At 38.6% G+C, this 19,649-nt stretch overlaps 1 protein-coding gene across 1 annotated transcript in view; it reads left to right on the plus strand.

Moving 5' to 3' along the window:
• The window catches only part of RHEB (Ras homolog, mTORC1 binding), a 53,641-nt gene that overhangs the window by 25,410 nt on the left and 8,582 nt on the right, over nt 1-19,649 (plus strand). Inside the window, exons 2-4 of the mRNA XM_003792032.2 lie at nt 1,677-1,748; nt 8,975-9,042; nt 17,186-17,268. Coding sequence (XP_003792080.1) covers nt 1,677-1,748; nt 8,975-9,042; nt 17,186-17,268 — 223 coding nt within the window. The remainder of the gene's footprint in view (nt 1-1,676; nt 1,749-8,974; nt 9,043-17,185; nt 17,269-19,649) is intronic.

Raw genomic sequence — 19,649 nt, forward strand, 5'->3', positions numbered from 1 at the left:
AGCTCACAACAACCTCAAACCGTTAGACTTAAGTGGTTCTCTTGCCTCAGCCTCCCAAGTAGCTGGGACTACAGGTGCCTGCCACAATGCCCAGCCATTTTTTGTTGTTGTTGTAGTTGTCATTGTTGTTTAGCAGGCCCAAGCCAGGTTAGAACCCATCAGCCCTGGTGCATGTGGCTGTTGCCCTAACCACTGAGCTGTGGGTGCCAAGCCAGAGATTCTTAATCTGTAATTGGTTAAAGGAATAAAGCTTTTTCTAAATTAAAAGTTTGGCATCCATAGAAAGGAATGTTTTAAGTTCAGTAAGGCTGCTCAATCATAGAGCAAGCCATAATACCTACTGAAAATAAATTGTTAAACAAAATTGATGGACTGCAAGTATGTTGCATGGCCTTAGATCTTGCTTGTGATTTAGTATCTTACTGCCACAAAGAATCTGTTATGTCAGTCTTATTACCTCTGCTTCAACATTAATGCTGATAAGTGGTGTCTAAACTCTAAAGGGAGAGAATATAATAGGCATGTCCAACCTCCCTTTCTGCCTTTTCTGGAAACTCAGGTTTAAGGTTTTCCTGGAGTCCATTGGCCAAGTGAGAGGGTTCATTAGTCAGAACAGGGGATTTAGGATGTTATTTTTAGTTTATAGCTAAATCATGCATAGGACATGCATTTTCTTCTAAAGTCTTCCAATAAAAAGTTTAGGTAACAAACAGAAGGATAAGAAATTAGGACCCTCTAGTTCTTGATTTGTTAACATTAATGAACTCAATTATTACTAGTGATTTGGTAAAATCCAAAAGATGTCTTTAGTTGTCTAGGTACTGTTAATTAAGCCTTTAATACTGAATGACTGAGATAGGATTCCTATCTTCTTTTTTTTTTTTGAGACAGAGCCTCAAGCTGTCGCCCTGGGTAGAGTGCCGTGGCATTACAGCTCACAGCAACCTCCAACTCCTGGGCTCAAGCAAGTCTCCTGCCTCCGCCTCCCAAGTAGCTGGGACTACAGGCACCCGCCACAACTCCCGGCTATTTTTTGGTTGCAGCCATGATTGTTGTTTGGCGGGTCCGGGCTGGGGATTCGAACCCGCCACCTTAGGTGTACGTGGCTGGCGCCTTAGTCGGTTGAGCTATAGGCGCCAAGCCAGGATTCCTGTCTTCTAAGAATTTTTAAAATAAAAACTTATATGATTACTTACTCTTTATAAAAGCTATAACTGGTAACACTTTTAAAAGTCATATATGAAAGAACATGAAGAAACTAATCATTTTATTAACATGTTAAATACATGAATCTCAAGGACAGGAGAATATTGACTTATCTTGGACCTTCAGAGTGGAAGTGTTTAATTTATAATAGCTTAATTGCTTAAAGTTCTCTCTTAAAAAGCAAATTAATAAAATTTATTTCATTTTTTGAAATTGCTCACGTGCTAACTAGCCTTTTAACTGCCAATGCTTATACCTAAGTTCATATTCAAACAAGATGCTGGGTTGGTACAGTGGGTACTTTTTGTTTCTGAGCCCTCTGCAGTCTAAGGGTTAAAAGGAATTTTCTGACCCTAATACCTTTACTTTCTTCACCTATTAGTGATTTTTTTAATAAAGCAGTAGAATTAAAATTTTTTACCTTAATATGAATATGCCAATTCATTCTGAGCTCTTGTTCTCTTTTGTAGGGAAATCCTCACTGACGATTCAATTTGTTGAAGGCCAATTTGTTGACTCCTATGATCCAACCATAGAAAACAGTAAGTATTGTTTTCAAGTACTTAAACTGAGAAGCTTCCTTTTGTGTACAAATAGCCATTGTGTATTCACAGATCTTTGATTACAGAGGGTAAAATCTATATCTATCCCAGTTGGGGTCAAAGAAAACTCCCAAAAACTTTACCCACTTTATACTGAAAGATTTTTTATTCAGTGTCCATATCCCCTGCTGGCTAAAAATTGTTAATCAAGTCAGTAGAAATCTGGTCCAGTATTGAAATGATCGCATCCGGCATCAGCCTCAGAACAGAAATAGAGAGTAGGTTTTTTTACCCCTTTCTCAGCAGTGGCACTTTTTAGGAATTCTGAGTTTGAAAGAATGAAAACACTCCAGATCCCTTGTTTCTTGCTCTTATAGAACCAGTTGTACACTCACCCCAATTTCTCCACAGCCTTTTTGCCAAAAAACTAGCCAGGCCTTGTGGCCAGTGCCTATAGTCCCAGCTATTTGAGAAGCTGAAGCAAGAGAGAGAATGGCTTGGTTGCTGTAAGATGTGATGCCACTACATTCTACCCAGTCTACCCAGGGTGACAGAGTGAAACTCTGTCAAAAAAAAAAGAAAAAAAAAGACTTCAAAGAGAAATGGCCTAACCTTGCATTGGAGAGACCAGTTGCAACATTAAAAAGAATTTGGCTCAAAAAGCCTGTTGGCATTTCAGGCCACGTGCAGACAAAAGCAGGGAAGACCAGAACCTTTAACTTTGTTCATTTTCAATCAATGGTTTCATAATCTTCTTGAAGGCTTCTAGGACCATAAGGTAAATCCCCACCCACTTTGTTTTTATGAAACAAGATCTTGCTCTGTTGTCCTTGCTAGACTTGAACTCCTGGGCTGAAGTGATCCTCCTGAGTAGCTGAGGCTACAGGCATGTTCTGTGGTGCCCAGCTTTGTTTCTCCAATGAAGCTGGTCTTGGTTCAAGCGGTCTGAGAACTCCAGGAAGGTCCTGAAAGTAGTTTTCTCAGATTCTTGAGACCAGGACTTACCTAGGATTTGTCACCAGGAACGTACATCCTTAACATCAGATTCATCAAAATCTAATTGGCACGTTAGACATTTAGACTGGAAGCAGATTTAACAGCTGGGTTCACAAACTTGTGATGACTAGATTCATAGACTTTACTTGCTGAAGCTTCCAAGAGAAGCATTTAAATCAAGGGTCCTCAAACTTTTTAAACAGGGGACCAGTCACTGTCCCTCAGACTCTTGGAGGGCTGGACTGCGGGCCCTGGGATGAGTTTGCTACTAAGCAGGACAGGCAGCAGCAGCACAAACACCCAGTGGGCTGGATAAATGCCCTAGGCAGGCCTCGTGGCCCAGGGGCCATAGTTTGAGGACACCTGATTAAATGCTTTGGCTCACACCAGGGAAGAGTGGTGTTAGCAAACTGCACCCTATAGTCCCAAAAGATCTACCACCTGGTTGTATATACCTGAAGAGCTAAGAAAGGTTTTTACATTTTTAAATACTCTTGGAAGGTTCAAAGAAGGATAATATTTGTGACATATGAAAATTATATGAAATTTAGATTTTAACACCCATACAGTTTTACTGGCATGCAGCCATGCTCATTCCTTTGCACCTTGTGGTGGCAGCATTGCTGAATAGTTGCAGCAGAGACCGTAAGTCTTGTGGACCTCAAACGTTTATTATCTGGCTGTTCACAGGAAAAGTTTACCCACCCTTGGCTTAACATATTTGTCTGTTCTTTGTGTCTCAGTGTGCTGGTGACAGAGAGGGAAACCTGTTGGTTGATAAACTAATTCTGGAAAGACCCATGTTTCAGAGTAACCTCTGTGGGTGTATCTGTGCAGGGAGGAGTCCTGGCTGCATCCTGTGACTCATTAAGCTGGTCATTTATAGAATAGTAAACTCATTAAGAGAAATATTAGGTGGACAAGTTTGGTTATCTATCTACTGGACCATGATCTTGGCCTTTGTTACCACACATAGCAATTTAGGATTATATATCCTTAAGATTAGGAGTAATTTGGGAATTTTATTCACAAAACCAATACAAGGTAGTTTACTTGTTAAATTCTGCCCATAAAAGTGTTTTGTTGTTGTTGTTGTTGTTGTTTTAATAATTGTACATCCTTATGCTGTTTAAAAATGAGTTGACCCAGGCTCAGTAGCTGACACTTGTAATCTCAGCACTTTTAAGAGGCTCAGGTGGAAGAAGGGCTTGAGGTCAGTTTAAGACCAGCCTAGGCAACATATGAGACCCGTGTTTCCACCAAATTTTTTTTTTTTTAATTATTCAGCCATGGTAGCATCCCTGTAGTCCTAGCTACTTGGCAGGTTGGGGAGGGAGGATCACTTGTGCCTAGGAGTTCAAAGCTGCAGTGAGCTATGATCATGCCACTACTCTCTAAGCCTATGTGACAAAGCAGGACATCTTTTAAAAGAAAAGGAGGTGGGAGGACAGTCATGGTGTTGTGTAACAGTACTTTTTCTTTATACATAAATAATAGATCAGAAAAAGTCCAATTTATGTACTTCAATACTATCTCAGAGACAGAATATGACACGACCACTACTTAAAGCTGTCACCATCATCTTTAATCATGTTTTAAACTGTTTCCTGTTCTTAATGTTTAATAACAAAGACTTTTTAATCTAAAAAAAGAATTCAGAGTATTTATTAAAGTCTGTAGGCAAGAACAGAAATGAATATATGATTATATATATCCATTAAAAGTTCATGAAGCATGTTCAGACATTATGTTCTATTTGCTGTACTTCTAGTAGTCTAACACAGGGCAGAAACCTTTATCACATCTTTTCCCTCACTATTTGGTAGAAAAGCATCGTTCAGCAATATCAGTGAAAGAAAGGAAATGGTTACCATGAACTTGTTGCTAACAACATAATTGGATGGTTTTGTGTTTTTTGTTTGTTTGTTTGTAGAGACAGAGTCTTACTTTATGCCCTCAGTAGAGTGCCATGGTGTCACACAGCTCACAGCAACCTCCAATTCCTGGGCTTAGGCGATTGTCTTGCCTCAGCCTCCCGAGTAGACTACAGGTGCCCGACACAACACCCAGCTATTTTTTTTGTTGCAGTTTGGCCGGGGCCAGGTTTGAACCCACCACCCTCAGTATATGGGGCCAGCGCCCTACCCAGTGAGCCACAGGCACCACCCTGGTTTTGTGATTTTAAAAATACATCTGGCCTGGTGGTTTACACCTATAATCCTAGCACTCTGGGAGGCTGAGTTGGGAAGATTACTTGAGCCCAGGAGTTGGAGACCAACCTGAGCAAGAGTGAGACCCCATCTTTACTAAAAATAAAAAACTTAGCTGGGATTCCTGGTGAGTGCCTGTAGTCTGAGCTACTCAGGAGGCTGAGGCAGGAGGATCACTTAAGCCTAGGAGTTTGAAGTTGCAGTGAGCTGTGATGACACCACTACATTCTACCTGGGGTAACAGACTTAAAAAAAGGGGGGGAGGGTGGCACCTGTGGCTCAAAGGAGTAGGGCACTGGCCCGGGCCAAAACTGAAAAAAAAGGGAAAAAAAAAAGGACTGTACAGATCTGGAATTAATTAGGAAATCATTTTACACTTATATCTTTATAAGGTAGAGTAGGCTATTTATAGTAAACATTCAGTGGTGACAAATTTCTATGAGGTGTTATAAAAGCAAAAATTGTGGGAAAGTGTCATCTTTAACAGTAGAAAATAACGTCAATAAAACTACATTTTCCAGCTTGGGGACATTTTTAGACCAGAAATATTGCTTAATGCAAATGAATTTATTATCTACTATTGTGTTAATCTAACAACTCATTGCAAGCTGAGTTAATATGATGAAACTAAATTAGTGGTAGTTGATAATTTAAAAGCAAGAATAGCAGCAGTTTACAACTTTTGCTATCTCAGGGTAGTACTATTGATGAATGATAAAGCTTCTTTCAAAAAATTGTGAAATTCCAATTAGGAGCTTTGCAGCATTATCAAGCATGACCTTACCATGCTTTAGTAACACTAATCTTACTTTGCGAATACCAAATTTTAGAAATCTTTATTACCTTACTTATTACTAGTACAGTTATTGGTCTACGTAGGGGAATTTCGGGATTTTAAATTGGAAGTGGATTCATTCTTCCAGTCATTGAGGAGAGAGGGTTTTCTCCTCTGTGTGAGGTGGAAATGAGAGGGCAGAATACAGCTCCTCCTTGCCTGTCACCTCTCATTACATTCTTTGTTTTTTCTATACTAACAAAAAAAAAATCTATTTTCCCATTATAAACTGGAAGGTCTTTACTTTCATGTTTTTTCTTACATGTAGGAGGATTTATGTCCTTTTTATGTGCAAAGATATGCTCAAACTTTCATTAGTATTTTGTTTCTATTGCATATTATGTAAGATTTAATCTCTTACTTCACTGGCCAGCACTTCCCAGTCTGGCTGAGTATTCTGCAGCCTTGACTTGGCACTGGAGGGTGTGTCCCATACACAGGCCTTTTCTCTGCTCTTGCTCTCTAATGAGCTTCCCCTCTTTCTCCTCAATTTGCTGTTGACTCACAAACATGTGTTTGAAACCCCTCCTCTGAGCTCTGGGCTTTTTTATTTAACTGCCCTCTTTCCCCCTTAGATATTTAATCAGCATCACAAACATAACATACCAAAAACCCAACTTTGATTCTCTGCCTCTCCCACTCCCAGTGTTCTTCCCTTGGTCTTTCCTATATTTGTAAAGGGCAACTCTGTTCATTTTGCTGATTAACCAAAAACCTTGGCATCATCCTTAACTGCTCTTTCTCTCACACCCCACTTCCAATCAGTCAGAAAATTCTTTGGTTCTACCAAAAGCACATCCAGAATATCTACCCCTGTAAGTCAGCTGGCATTATCTGCTGTAGATCATGATACTCACAACTTTGGTCACTGTAGGTCTAATAGCCCTGTGTCCATTTTTTCTGTTATTCACAGCATAGCTAGAGCAATCTTTCCTTGGTTTCCCATCACTTTCAGAATAAAAATCCAAAGTTCTGGAAGTACTTTTGTCTCTTCTCCAACCTGCCCACTCACTGTTCTTTCTCAGCTTCAGCTGCTTTGACTTTTTTCTCTTGCTGTTTAACCTCTGCCTGGATGCCCTCACCCTGACAAAGTACCTGACAGGGCCTGTGGGGGCATGTGTGTGTCTGTGTCTTTCCTCCTTCACTGGGATCCAGGCTCACTGCATATCAGGGACTACCCCATCCCAGGCATCTAGAACAGTACCACTAGTGGAGATGGCACTCAGGAAATAGTTCTTTTATTATTATTATTATTATTAAATGATAGCTGTATACATTAATGCAAACATGGGGTACAGTGTAGTGTTTTCATATACAATTTGAAATATTTTCATCAAACTGGTTAACATAGACTTTGTGTCATTTAGGAAATAGTTCTTGAATGAATGCATGCATGTGTGAATAAATGATTTTTTTTAATTATCTTGTCACAGTGATTATGATATTTCATAACCATAGTTACTTAGATCTGATTGAACATCACTGGTTTTATTGCTCACCAGTTTTTTTACATAGTTTTCATCAAATCTAAAATGCACTTTTTGGTCTTACCTAACTGAAGGTTTTCACACAGCTACGTCATGACTGCCCCCTGGCTGACAGTGACCAAAAGCTCTGACAGTGTAAGATCTTTGCCAAGTTCTAAAAGGTTAGTTACCATATGAAAAAATACCTTAGAACTTGTTTTTAGAATTAGTGAAACAGATATATTAGATATTCCCCATCTTGAAATAATTCTGATTCAGTTTTTCCCCTGATTTAACTTTTCCTTAAAGTGATAATTTCCAGAAAGGGTATAAGAATACTATAAAGTAGGCCGGGTCCAGTGGCTCATACCTGTAATCCTAGCACTCTGGGAGGCGGAGGTGAGTGGATCACCTGAGTTCACGAGTTTGAGAACAATCTAAGCCAGAGTGAGACCTCATCTCTAAAAACAGCTGGCCGTTGTGGAGGGCACCTGTAGTTCCAGCTACTCAGGAGACTGAGGCAAGAGAATTGCTTGAGTCCAAGAGTTTGAGGTTGCTGTGGGCTATGATGCCATGGCACTCTACAGAGGGCGACAAAATAAGACTCTGTCTCAAAAAAAAAAAAAAATACTATAAAGTGTGGCCGATGGCTTGCACAGATTATTCTGTAATCTTTCCTCACATGACTTCTAGCACCCCACTTGTGTTAGAGAAGTATGATGCTGATGGGATTCTCTTTGATTATTGCTTCTCTTTCAGCCATCTTCATATAATTCAGATAAGATCTATTTGTCCTCCTTGTCACTTAAGTGTTTCTTGCATAATTTCCATTCGTCTGTTTTGGCTTTGCCTTTTGGCTGTGGACAGTGAGACCTCTCTTAGCTGTGCAAGGAATAAAGCCTGCTGCTTGGCTAAATGCGCAGGATGGCCAGGAGGTTGGAGGCTCTTTGTGAGTCAAGGTGGCTGCAGCTGGGTATGGGGAAGAAATTCATTCCACTTCCTTGTCAGTGTTCCAGGTTATTTTCTATTCAGCTACTATTAGTAGTTCTTACCTTTTTTGTCTATATTTGCTTGAAGTCTGTCTTCCTAGAATTCTGAATTTACTTTTCCAGAAGTTATTTGAGTCTGATTTGTTTTCCTCCTTGGGAAAAGAAGTTATGACAAATTGCTTAGATCCTTACACTAAGTGGGAATGATGACTTCAACACAACGTCTGTTCCTTTGGTGTTTTATGTCAATGAAATTGTTAATGTTTTTATGAACTAAAAGTTCTTAGCACTCTTAGCACTTCTTAATACATACATATTAGCTCTTTGTGCTTTGGCATCAGACTTTCTGTAAATTAACAGAAAATTAATTGGTTTTGGTTCATTCTAGACCTCATTTCTTTATGTAATGTATTTTTACTTTTTCATAAGAGGAAGGACTCACAACAGAGCACTCAGACCATTTTTATGGACTGAGTTATTGCCTCCTTTCAGTTTTTTTGAAAAAGATTGAGGGTTTACTCGTGCTTGGTTTTAGTCAACCAATGTTTCTTCATTAAGTAATGGAAGTTGAGGAGAAGTCATACAACTCAAAAGTTTGTTCTTTTTTAATTCATGGGACCTTTTTGTGAGACTTTTAGGGATTCTATGGCTTGATTGGTTATCATTGTTCAAACTTTGAGTGATCTAAGTTAATTTTTTAACTAACATTTAATTCCCTTTTTGTCTTTAGCTTTCACAAAGTTGATCACAGTAAATGGACAAGAATATCATCTTCAGCTTGTAGACACAGCTGGGCAAGTAAGTGACCTCTGGCATCTCAGAATCTTGTATAGCCTTTCTAATAGTCCTGGCTCTAGCACTGATTTTTAAACACGATAGCTGTGCCACGAAAATCCTTCATGCTGTTTACAGATGGTCCCTGCATCAACTGGTTTGACTTATGGTTTCTCAACTCAATAGTGAGTTTATTGAGAGTATTGAATGCATTTTCAACGTAGGATATTTTCAGTTTGCAGTAGGCTTATTGGGACTTGATCCTATCATAAGTCAAAGGAACATCTGAATATTAATATGCTATCTACTTCATCTTTTCTAAGACAGTTATTTAAATAACTTGTTTTTCTATTTTAGAATTATTTTAAATATATTCTTAACATTGTGAAAGTAATCGTTTATTACAGGATAGTAGTTTTCTATTTTCTAAACTTTAATTAGAGACTCATTAGTGCTTTTTCTCCCCATATATAATAATAACGTGTTCTCCTATATTAAGATCAAAAGTAAATTTTTCCTAGGGGAAAGGAATGAAAAGGGCACAGGGCAGAAAGGACTTGATTTCATCTTGTGAAGAGTTGGACCTTAAAACACCAATTTGGTTAGAGTCTAAAATCCAATTTGAGTCGTGCCTTTAGTTTATATAGTTAAATTATCTGGTGAATGGCTATGAGAGTGATGACTGGATTAGGGAATGCTGATTTGATTTACTAGACAGTAGGTGATTGCTAAAGGTTAAGTTAGCCGCCAAGAAAGGGTACTCATAGGTTAATTAATGCAGCAACAGTGTGGAATGACTTGCCAGGGGGATTGACTGGAAGCAGGGTGGGAAAAAAATGAGTACTTAGACCAAAAAGTCCCTTTTGACAGCTTAGCTGCCCCATAACCCTTGTATACAGTCCTGCCCTTAATAGAAACCATTCTGTCAGACTGAATCAATCCCTATTCACTGGAGAATGTGGAGCATACAGAAGCTGGGTTTCGGCCTACTCTCCTGCCTTTGTGTCTTGTGACTGACAAAGAATCAGACCAACAGGAAGGTGGGTGTGGCATGATGTGGTCTGCCATGTTAAATAAAGGCTTTCTTCCTAGAACCTGGGAACAGGTCCTTTGGGTTTAGGGTGAATTCTGTCTGCTTTATGTTTTGAAGTTGATGTAGAAGGAAAGTGTGGCTCCTTATGAAATAAGAAAATAGCTGTATTGAGAGTAGTAGGAGTGGTGGCTCACACCTGTAATCCTAGCACTCTGGGAGGCTAAGGTGAGTGAATCGCTTGAGCTCTGGAGTTCCATACCAGCCTGAGCAAGTGTGAGATCATCTCTAGAAATACAGCCAGGTGTTGTGGTGGGCACCTGTAGTCCCAGCTACTGGGGAGACTGAGGCAAAAGAATCGCTTGAGCCCAAGAGTTTGAGGTTGTGTGAACTGTGACACCATGGCACTCTACCCAGGGTAACAGAGTGAGACTTGGTCTCTAAAACAAGAAAAAAGAAAATAACTGTATTGAGTAATCTAAGCACTGGAGAAAACCGTGGAGTTTGCATTTTGGTTGCTTTGAAGAAAATAAAACAAATGTGTTTGTCTCTTTGAGCTTGTACACAGAGCTACATATGCCTCCCTCATACACCCTACCCACTCCCACTCGAGGGTCAGTATAATGTACTTAGCAATGAGACATCTTCATGGTTTCATTAGATCAGAGTTACCTGGGCTCCTGTTGGGACCGGGGGTCAGTAGAAGTCTCTCAGGGACCCATTACATAGATGGCACAGCTCATCTTAGAAGTTAGTGGAGAAGAGCCATAGGTAGGAAATTACGTTGGATTCTTAGAGTTTATATCTTTCTTTCAGAGTTAACTGGCTAAGAAACCAAGGCATTTGGTGAGGGAAGAGAGTGCTAGTAATAATTATGCTGGGACAAAAGGTGTAAACCTATCCTGGGCAAAGAAATGTAGCTATTCTGTTTGTAGTGTAACCCTGACACTGTCAAGATTTCAGTTTGCTTTTATTTGGAATCTTCAAGCTTCTAAAAAATGGAGGAGAGGATGTAAATTGAATAATGGCTTCCATGTAATTTTACTATAGAAACATTCTGTATCAGACCAGCAGGGGAGGTAGTAATTGGTAGTTGTCTGGGTGTGGGCTCTAGACAACTTGTCTGGGTTTAAGGCCTAGTTTTCTGGCTAATAACCCAATGACCTAGAGAAAGTGAAACCTCTCTGAGCCTCAGCACCTCATCTAGAAAATAGTGGTAACTGTGGTACCCACCTTCACAGGATTATTAGCGTTGAGGCCAGAAAGGATGTGCTCTTTTGTTGCAGAGCTTTGGTGCTACTAAGGCTGGACTGATGGCCTATCGTGATAATCCTGTTGACATTAACAGTGAATGGTGGAAGTACAGGTGTTCTTAATAGTAGAGAGCTGTCCATGAACATTTCTCTACAGAGATTTCTTTATAGTGACTCTCTATCAAAGTAGATGTGTTCCTCCGAGGTACTGTTTTGTTCTAAGACATAAAATGCACTTGGACCCATCAGATATTTTTAAGTGTTTTAATGATAGAATAATACAAATAGTGAAACCAAAAGGGAGTAACATAACTAGCAGTGGTCATATTAGTGGCTCTGTTGCAACTAAGAGTATTTAAAGAAATTTAGCTTGTTTGAATAATTTGTTCTTATTGCAACTAATAGTTGTTGGTTATATTCACAGTGGGAGATAATAAAATAAAAGGTTATTTTAGTATTTAGAATTCATGATGGTAAAACAATCATCTCTTTCTGCTGTTTCAGAGTATTGTGGGGCAAATTCCTTCAAAAGTCATCTATAGTAAATTTGTTCACTAGCTCTTACACATTTTAGGAATAGAATAACACACAGTAAATTGCTTTATTATAATACATGATAACAAATACTTTTTTTTTTAATTTATTCATTTATTTATTTATTTATTTTTGTAGAGACAGAGTCTCCCTGTATCGCCCTTGGTAGAGTACCGTGGCGTCACACGGCTCACAGCAACCTTGAACTCCTGGGCTTAGGCGATTCTCTTGCTTCAGCCTCCTGAGTAGCTGGGGATACAGGCGCCTGCCACAACGCCCAGCTATTTTTTTGTTGCGGTTTGGCTGGGGTCGGGTTTGAACCCGCCACCCTCCATATATGGGGCCGGTGCCCTACCCACTGAGCCACAGGTGCTGCCCAAATACTTTTTACAACTTAGTAGTTTGTATGAGTGCATCTATACCACTGTGACATAATTGCCTAGCTAGGGATGGTGAGGATGAATATAGTTAAATACAAATTGATTCTTCTTAGATTATGTGAAATATTTTATTTTGGCCTAATTTTGAGGTGAGAGCTTGTACCCTAAATGAATATGAGGGTAGGAATGTGAGGCTTCAGGGCATAGTGGCCAACGCCTTTGATCCCAGCTACTTAGGTCACTGAGATCAGAGGATTGCTTTGAGGCTAGGAGTTTGAAACCAGCCTGGGCTACATAGTGAAAGTGTATCTCTTTAAAAATAAAAATAAAAAAGGATGTGAGGTAGCAGAATTTAGCCTATTCTGCATTAATAATTAAATTCAGTAACAAGTCAGTGGCAATCATCAATTTTATAATGTAACCATAACCAAATTCATCTTTTTAAAAAGCTGTTTAAAAAAAAAAAAAAGAAATGTACATGATACAAAAGTGAAACAGGACAAAAAGGTAAGTAGTAGAACTTAATCTTTCCCACCCCTAGCTATCTTAGCACCCCCGCCTACCTATTTCTAGTATATACTTCGAAGATATTTTACACATGTATATGAAGATAGATTTTGAAGCTACTTCTTCCTCTTTACACAAAAAATAATCCATCTCCATCTTAGAGATTATTCCATGTCCATACATGATGGCCTCTGTCTCCCCCTTGGCTGTGTAATATTCAGTTGTTTGGCTATGTCTTAACTACTGATCAGCAGTTTGTTGGCAGTCCTGCTACCTCCAACAGTGAATGAGGGGGTCTGTGTCCCTGCACCCTGACCATGCAGTATGTTATAAATTCTTAGATATTTGCCAATCTGATAAGTGAAAAATAACATCCCAGTGTAATTTCAGTATGCATTTTTCTTTTGATTTTTCACAGTTAAGAACATTTGTATTTTCTTTCTATGAATTATCCTGTCAGTCCATATGCTATGCCATTTCCCCCTCTTTGGATGGTTAGTCTTTGTTGATTTGAAAAATTCATTGATGTGTGAAGAAAATTACCATTTTATATATGATCTGAGATGCAGGGTTTTGTTTTGTTTTCAATTTGTCTTTTGTTTATGGTTTTTGTTTCAGAGGTTTTCAGCCTTGAAGAACTTTCTCATTTTCACGTAGTCGAATTTACTAATCTTTTTTTAATTGATTTTTTAAAATGTTTCCCATCTGCTGTATGCACAGTTTTCATCTTTAAGTCTCTGCTTCCTCTGGAATACATTTTTGCCAAGGTATGAATTAGAGGTCCAGTTTAGCTATCCACCCCCAGATGGCTCCATACTTGTTCCTATACATCTAGTTAAGGTTTAGTGATTAGTTTAAGTTCAGTCACTAAACTAAGGTTTAGTTCAATCACTTTTTTAGTGATTGAAATGCCAATACATATATTTCATTTTCATCTATTTGAGTCTTTCTAGATTTCACAGTCTGCTCCATTTATGAGCTGGTACAGCATTACTTGAATTACTGTAGTTTTATGGTTTCCAATACCTGCCCTAACAATGACTATTCTTAGGAAGTATAGTTTCTTTTTTAGTAGTATCAGAATCATACTATGTTTCTGTATTAATTTAGTATTAGTCAATAGATATCCTGATGATTCTGCATATTTAAATGCTTTGTTGGGGATATTTTAAGATTTTCACCATATGATCGTATGCTGTTACTTTCATTTGTTTTTAGGAATTTTATCTCCTGTTTTGGTTGCCGTTACAGCTGGGGTCTTTCCCATCATCATACCTCCTAGCTGCTTGTTTTTATACAGTACTTCTTAAGCACCATTACTCTTTGATTTCCACATTTTCCCTCTAAGGTAAAGGTAATTTGAATTTTGAGTGAACTAGTGACAAAAATCACTTAGGATTTTATTTTTAATCTTACTATATCAAAGAAGTGATAGTAAAACTTAATTGTTTTTGTTTTCATTAAAGAATCATAAGGTAATAATTCTGGGCTATCAGAAACAGTAGTTGTAACTATACTGTGGGTTTGCAAGGTTAACAGACTGCTACTTAACCCAGTGGTGGCATGACATGATTTTTCTTTAGTAGTGCTTGGGACATGTGGTATGTTGACAATTACATTTCAAATAAGAAGAAAATGTTTGTAGGCTAAGCGCAGTGGCTTACACCTATGATCCTCGTGCTTTGGGAGGCCAAGGTAGAAGGATCTGCTTGAGGCCAGGACTTTGAGATTAGCCTGGGCAGCATAGTGAGACTCTCTCTCTGCAAAAAATTAAGAAATTAGGGGCAGTGCCTGTGGCTCAGTGAGTAGGGTGCCGGCCCCATATACCAAGGGTGGCAGGTTCAAACCCAGCCTTGGCCAAACTGCAACAAAAAATAATTAGCCGAGTGTGGTGATGGGTGGCCTATAGTCCGAGCTACTTGGGAAGTTGAGGATTGCCAGAGCCTAGGCATTTGAGGTTGCACTGCTCTCTAGCCTGGGGCAAAGGAGACCCTGTCTCCAAAAAAAAAAAATTTATACTAGACAATGACATATGCTAATGAAAAGTGCATTGGCATCAGAACTTTTTGTACACTTTAATAATTCTGTGTCTAAGGCAAAGTTTCAGAAAGAAACTAATACATTGTTGTGTAATATAAACCTTCATTTTTAATTACTCTAAAGTTGTTCAGTAAATTACCTTTTTTGGTCCCTAGGAAGGCAGGATACACTGAGCATAGTGCTTTGATTCCTTCCTCTCTCAAATGCTGATGGCAGCCATCTAACAACCTGTAGATTGATGCTCAAGATACTGGGTTATATAATACTAGGTTAAATATGAGATGTCGGATTTCCTTAAGTCCTAAGTTTGATAGTTGGGATCTCTGACATTTCACTTTGACACTTTCCTCTCTCTTTTTTTTTTTATTGTAAAGGTACATCTTCATTCTTTCAAATGTACGTTTGGCTTGTGAATATATTTCAGATATTTTTTAGAACAATTTTTGTGAAACCACGGATAAGTCAAAAATTCATGTTGTTTTTGAATATGAGTTACATCCTGAAACGAATGCAGTGCAGACAGCTCAACAAAGTGTTTGGCAAGGATGTGGCTAAGAAATGCACAGTATGGTGATGGTTTGAGAAGTTCCATTCTGTTGATTTTAATCTTAAAAATGAGCCATGTGGGCATCCTGAGAGCAAGGTGGATCATGGTGAGCTGAAGGCTGTAGTAGAAGTGAGTCTATCTCAACCTACACATGAGTTAGCAGCAGGGTTTGATGTTACTACTCCAGCAATACTGGACCATTGGAAACAAATCAGCAAGGTAAAGAAGCTGGATAGATGAGTCCCCCATGAATTAAACGAGCATCAAAAGATAAGCTGCCTCAAAGCTTTCCTTTCTTTGCTGTCACAACATAAATGTAAATCATTTCTAAACTGTATTGTTACTTGTGATAAAAAATGGATTATTTTTGACAATCACAAGTGTTTAGCACATTGGTTGGATAAAGATGCTGTGCCAAAACACAGTCCACAGCAGAGTATTCATTACAAAAAGCTAAAGTTGTCTGTTTGGTGGTCCAGCGCTGCTATTATTTCATGAAACTTGGTCATTTGATTACAGTGATGTCTACTGCAACCAACTGTATGACATGACGAGGATGCTTGTGATCAAGCAGCTGAGATTGGTCAACAGAAACAGACCAAGGCCCTAGCAAGACAATGCTCAACTACATGTTGCACAAACAACACTGCTCAAATTACAGAAGCTGGATTTAGAAGCTCTCTGTCATTCACCATATTCACCAGACCTTGCTCTGACTGCCACATGTTCCAGGCTTCAAACCACTGGCTCTTCAGGCTTCTTCACTGCTAGCATACATAAGCTACTATTAAGATTTAATGTCAGATGGCAAAACCACGTCCACAGTTTAGGCACATACTTTGATTAATTGTACTTCTGTTTGTTTAAGATAAGATAAACTAAACATTTAATTCAGATGAACATTTCAGATTATTGACCTAATGATAACAGTTTCAAATATGAAACTACAGATTTATGGAATAAACTAGTAGGATTTGTAAATTTCTTGTGAGGTCTAAGAGATTCTGGACTTCTCCTGTCAAGGGACAAGCACTACCTTTCTTCTATGGATGAGAAGTCCAGAAGCAATTATTTTGATTTCTTCTATTCTCTTCTCCCAGGAATTAATTGTAGATGACATTAGCCCTGCCCTTAAACTTCCAGAACAGCCAGAGTTATTTTTCAGTATTGGCCTAAACCATGCTACTAGAATAATATTTTGATCCATTTTATGGTTTTTGTTTTTCTTTAATTTACTGTGATTTCTTGAAGTAGCATCTAGCAGCCTGTATAGCTTATGGCAAGGAAGAGTGAGAGTTGTAAGAAACAATTGTATAGCTCGGTAATGTAACACCTTGGGGAAAAGGGCATGAGGAGCGATTTGGCTCTCCTAACAGATATGAGAGCTCACCAGACAAGAGCATCAGTGATTAGCAGTCTCTACACCTGTGGTGTTAAGAGCCACTGGAGTGTGTCTATAAGAGGCTGGAAGAGAAGGCAGTCCGGAGTGTCCATTCTATCACGGGCCCTCTCACTCTGTCTCTGTTGTTTGTCCTGCCTGCAGAATGCCTGCACAGCGTCTCTCCCTACAAAAGACTGCTAAGATGTTTTCTTCTTAGTAAGAGTGCTTTACTCCCTCAAATACTGTCTCTCTCTCTCCCTTCTGCTAAAGCAAATACCCCTCAGGCACTTAAGAGCAATTGTTCCCGAGCAAGGTAGCCTAGTGGTCCGCATCTGGAACCTAAATAAGCTTGGGGCCAGAGACCTGGCCAGTTCCGGGCCCCAATAAGTGGCGACCACTAAGGGACCCCGATAGTAGCACATGAAAAACATTGAGTAAAGATGATTGTTATGCTATATGAAGACTTTACTCAAATGTCATTTTTTTCTTCCGTAGGATGAATATTCCATCTTTCCTCAGACATACTCCATAGATATTAATGGTTATATTCTTGTGTATTCTGTTACATCAATCAAAAGGTAAGACTTCTGCCACTTGTTCTAGTTTATTGCTATGCATAGATAGCATTAATCCTTTAAAGGGCTGTGCTTAGATTAATAGTAGTAGTAACAATTAGGGTTAAGCATTAGACTAAATGATTTTAGTGATTTTTCTTGTGGAGTAACCAGGTTGTTTAGGGGAAAAACATGCCAGTTATGTTCTGTTACACTGACAGAATGAAAAACTTTCTTACTTCAAGCTACCTATGGTTAAACATGATTTTTTATGCTAATTGAAATGAGAAGTGCATGAATTGGTTTTACTTTGTGTGTGTGTGTTCACCATATTAATGTGAGATAGACTTTCTAATACAATTTGGAGATTTCAGTTTGTTGACTATTTTATCCTTAACCATTTATGAAAGAAGAACTTTTAGCAGTAGGGTCTTTACTACATAAAAATAGAGCCACTGTGTTTATTAGTAAGAATGGATTCTCATTATTCTAGCGACGTATTTCATATGTCATCTCTGTTATCAGGGCTTATTAGGGGTAGCATATATTGTCACAAGGAGGAGTGGTCTGTGTCTGTGATTAGAACAGCTGGCTTGTCTTTGAAGACTATGAAAATGTCAGTGCTAGTGGAGGGCTGGGGGGTGGCAAACATCTAACAAGTGTGCGGGATGTGTCAGGGAATTTGCTGCTCTCTTGGCTACATATACATCATTTCTTTTATTACCTAGAACAGTCCCTTACCAGGGATGTTTTACTGCCCACTACATAGAAACTGAATGTCCAAGGTTCATGGACAGTATAGTGACAGTGCTGGGGTTCAGGTCTGTCTTTCCACAGTCAACAAAATTTAAAAATTTAGTCCCTCAGTTCCACTAGCCGCATTTCACATGCTCAAGAGCAACATGTAGCGGGTGGCCACCATCTTGAGTAGTGTCTGGGCTCCTTACCAGCACACACTCTGCTGCTAGTGATAATTCAGTCAGTTTCTCTGTGAGTGTGTTACCTAATGTTTTTCTTTATGGCAAGAAAGCATATTTTACATACACTGTTTTAGGACTGTGCCATTCTTCTAAACAGAACCCATACTGCCACTCCCTGGGAAAGCTCATGCCTGAACCAAAACTGAGTGCCAGATTCTGAAGGAAAACTGGGGAAATGTGAAACTAGAAAGCAGGAGTGTGGGGTATCAGTTATCTTCAATGTAATTACCCCGGAAGCATAGATATTGTAAATATCTTAGTGTATTTCTTTGTTTTAGTGATTTCTTTTGCTTTAATGAACTTATATTTCCTCTTTGGGTGCAGTTTTATGTTTTTTTAATGTTTTTATATTTTTACTTACTATGTTATATACATGTTTCCATATTACCTACTGTTTGAAAATAGCAGTTTGCTATATAAATCCTTTGTTCAAGGGTAGAAGGATACCTCGCTACCTATTTCCTGTATTTACATTTTTGTTACTAAAAGAATGCTTAGATTAGATTTTTATGCATAAAACCACTTTCCAGATATTATTTTGGGACTTGGCATATTTTTTTATTGACTTACAAGCACACTTTAAATAGTAAACAAAGCTTTTCCTATGTGTTTTTAAAATTTATTTATATACATAACTCATATTCAGTTCTCATATGTTCGGTAAATTCCAAGATTTTCAGTTTACATGACTGCCATGTAATACTTCAACTGGAACAGATTTAATATATCAATAATCTGATGACTGTTGCAAAATCAGATTTGTTTATAAATTCCTATTGTTTTACTAATTTACCTAAAAACACTATTCTCAAAGGTCATTCCATTATTTTTAATTATAATTTTATTAGACAATAGTATTGGTTACTTTATAAATTGTTATTCTGAGGAATTAAAATAATGGGTAGAAAATGTTCTTAATGCACTTATTTTTTAATCTCCCTTTTTTGATGAGCACAAGTTAGATGACATTTAAGAATCATGTCGAGGCTTGGCGCCTATGGCTCAAGCGGCTAAGGCGCCAGCCACGTACACCTAAGGTGGCAGGTTCGAATCCAGCCCGGACCCGCCAAACAACAATAATGGCTGCAACCAAAAAATAGCTGGGCGTTGTGGCGGGCGCCTGTGGTCCCAGCTACTTGGGAGGCAGAGGCAGGAGACTCACTTGAGCCCAGGAGTTGGAGGTTGCTGTGAGCAGTGAAGCCAAGCCCTCTACCCAGGGGGACAGCTTGAGGCTCTGTCTCAAAAAAAAAAAAAGAATCATGTCGAAAATATAGTATTTGTCACTGGGGAAATTGAAAAATACAAAAAGCTAGATCTAAAAATATGAAAACTTGCTTGCTAAAGGCTTTATATACTTGAGAATACTATGGTGTAATATAATGCAGAAAAGGCTTGCTGTGGTATCTCAGTAGTAACAATTTATTA

Source organism: Otolemur garnettii, unplaced genomic scaffold (assembly GCF_000181295.1).
Source record: "Otolemur garnettii isolate 467f Iridium unplaced genomic scaffold, OtoGar3 scaffold00053, whole genome shotgun sequence".
NCBI classification, from domain to species: domain Eukaryota; kingdom Metazoa; phylum Chordata; class Mammalia; order Primates; family Galagidae; genus Otolemur; species Otolemur garnettii.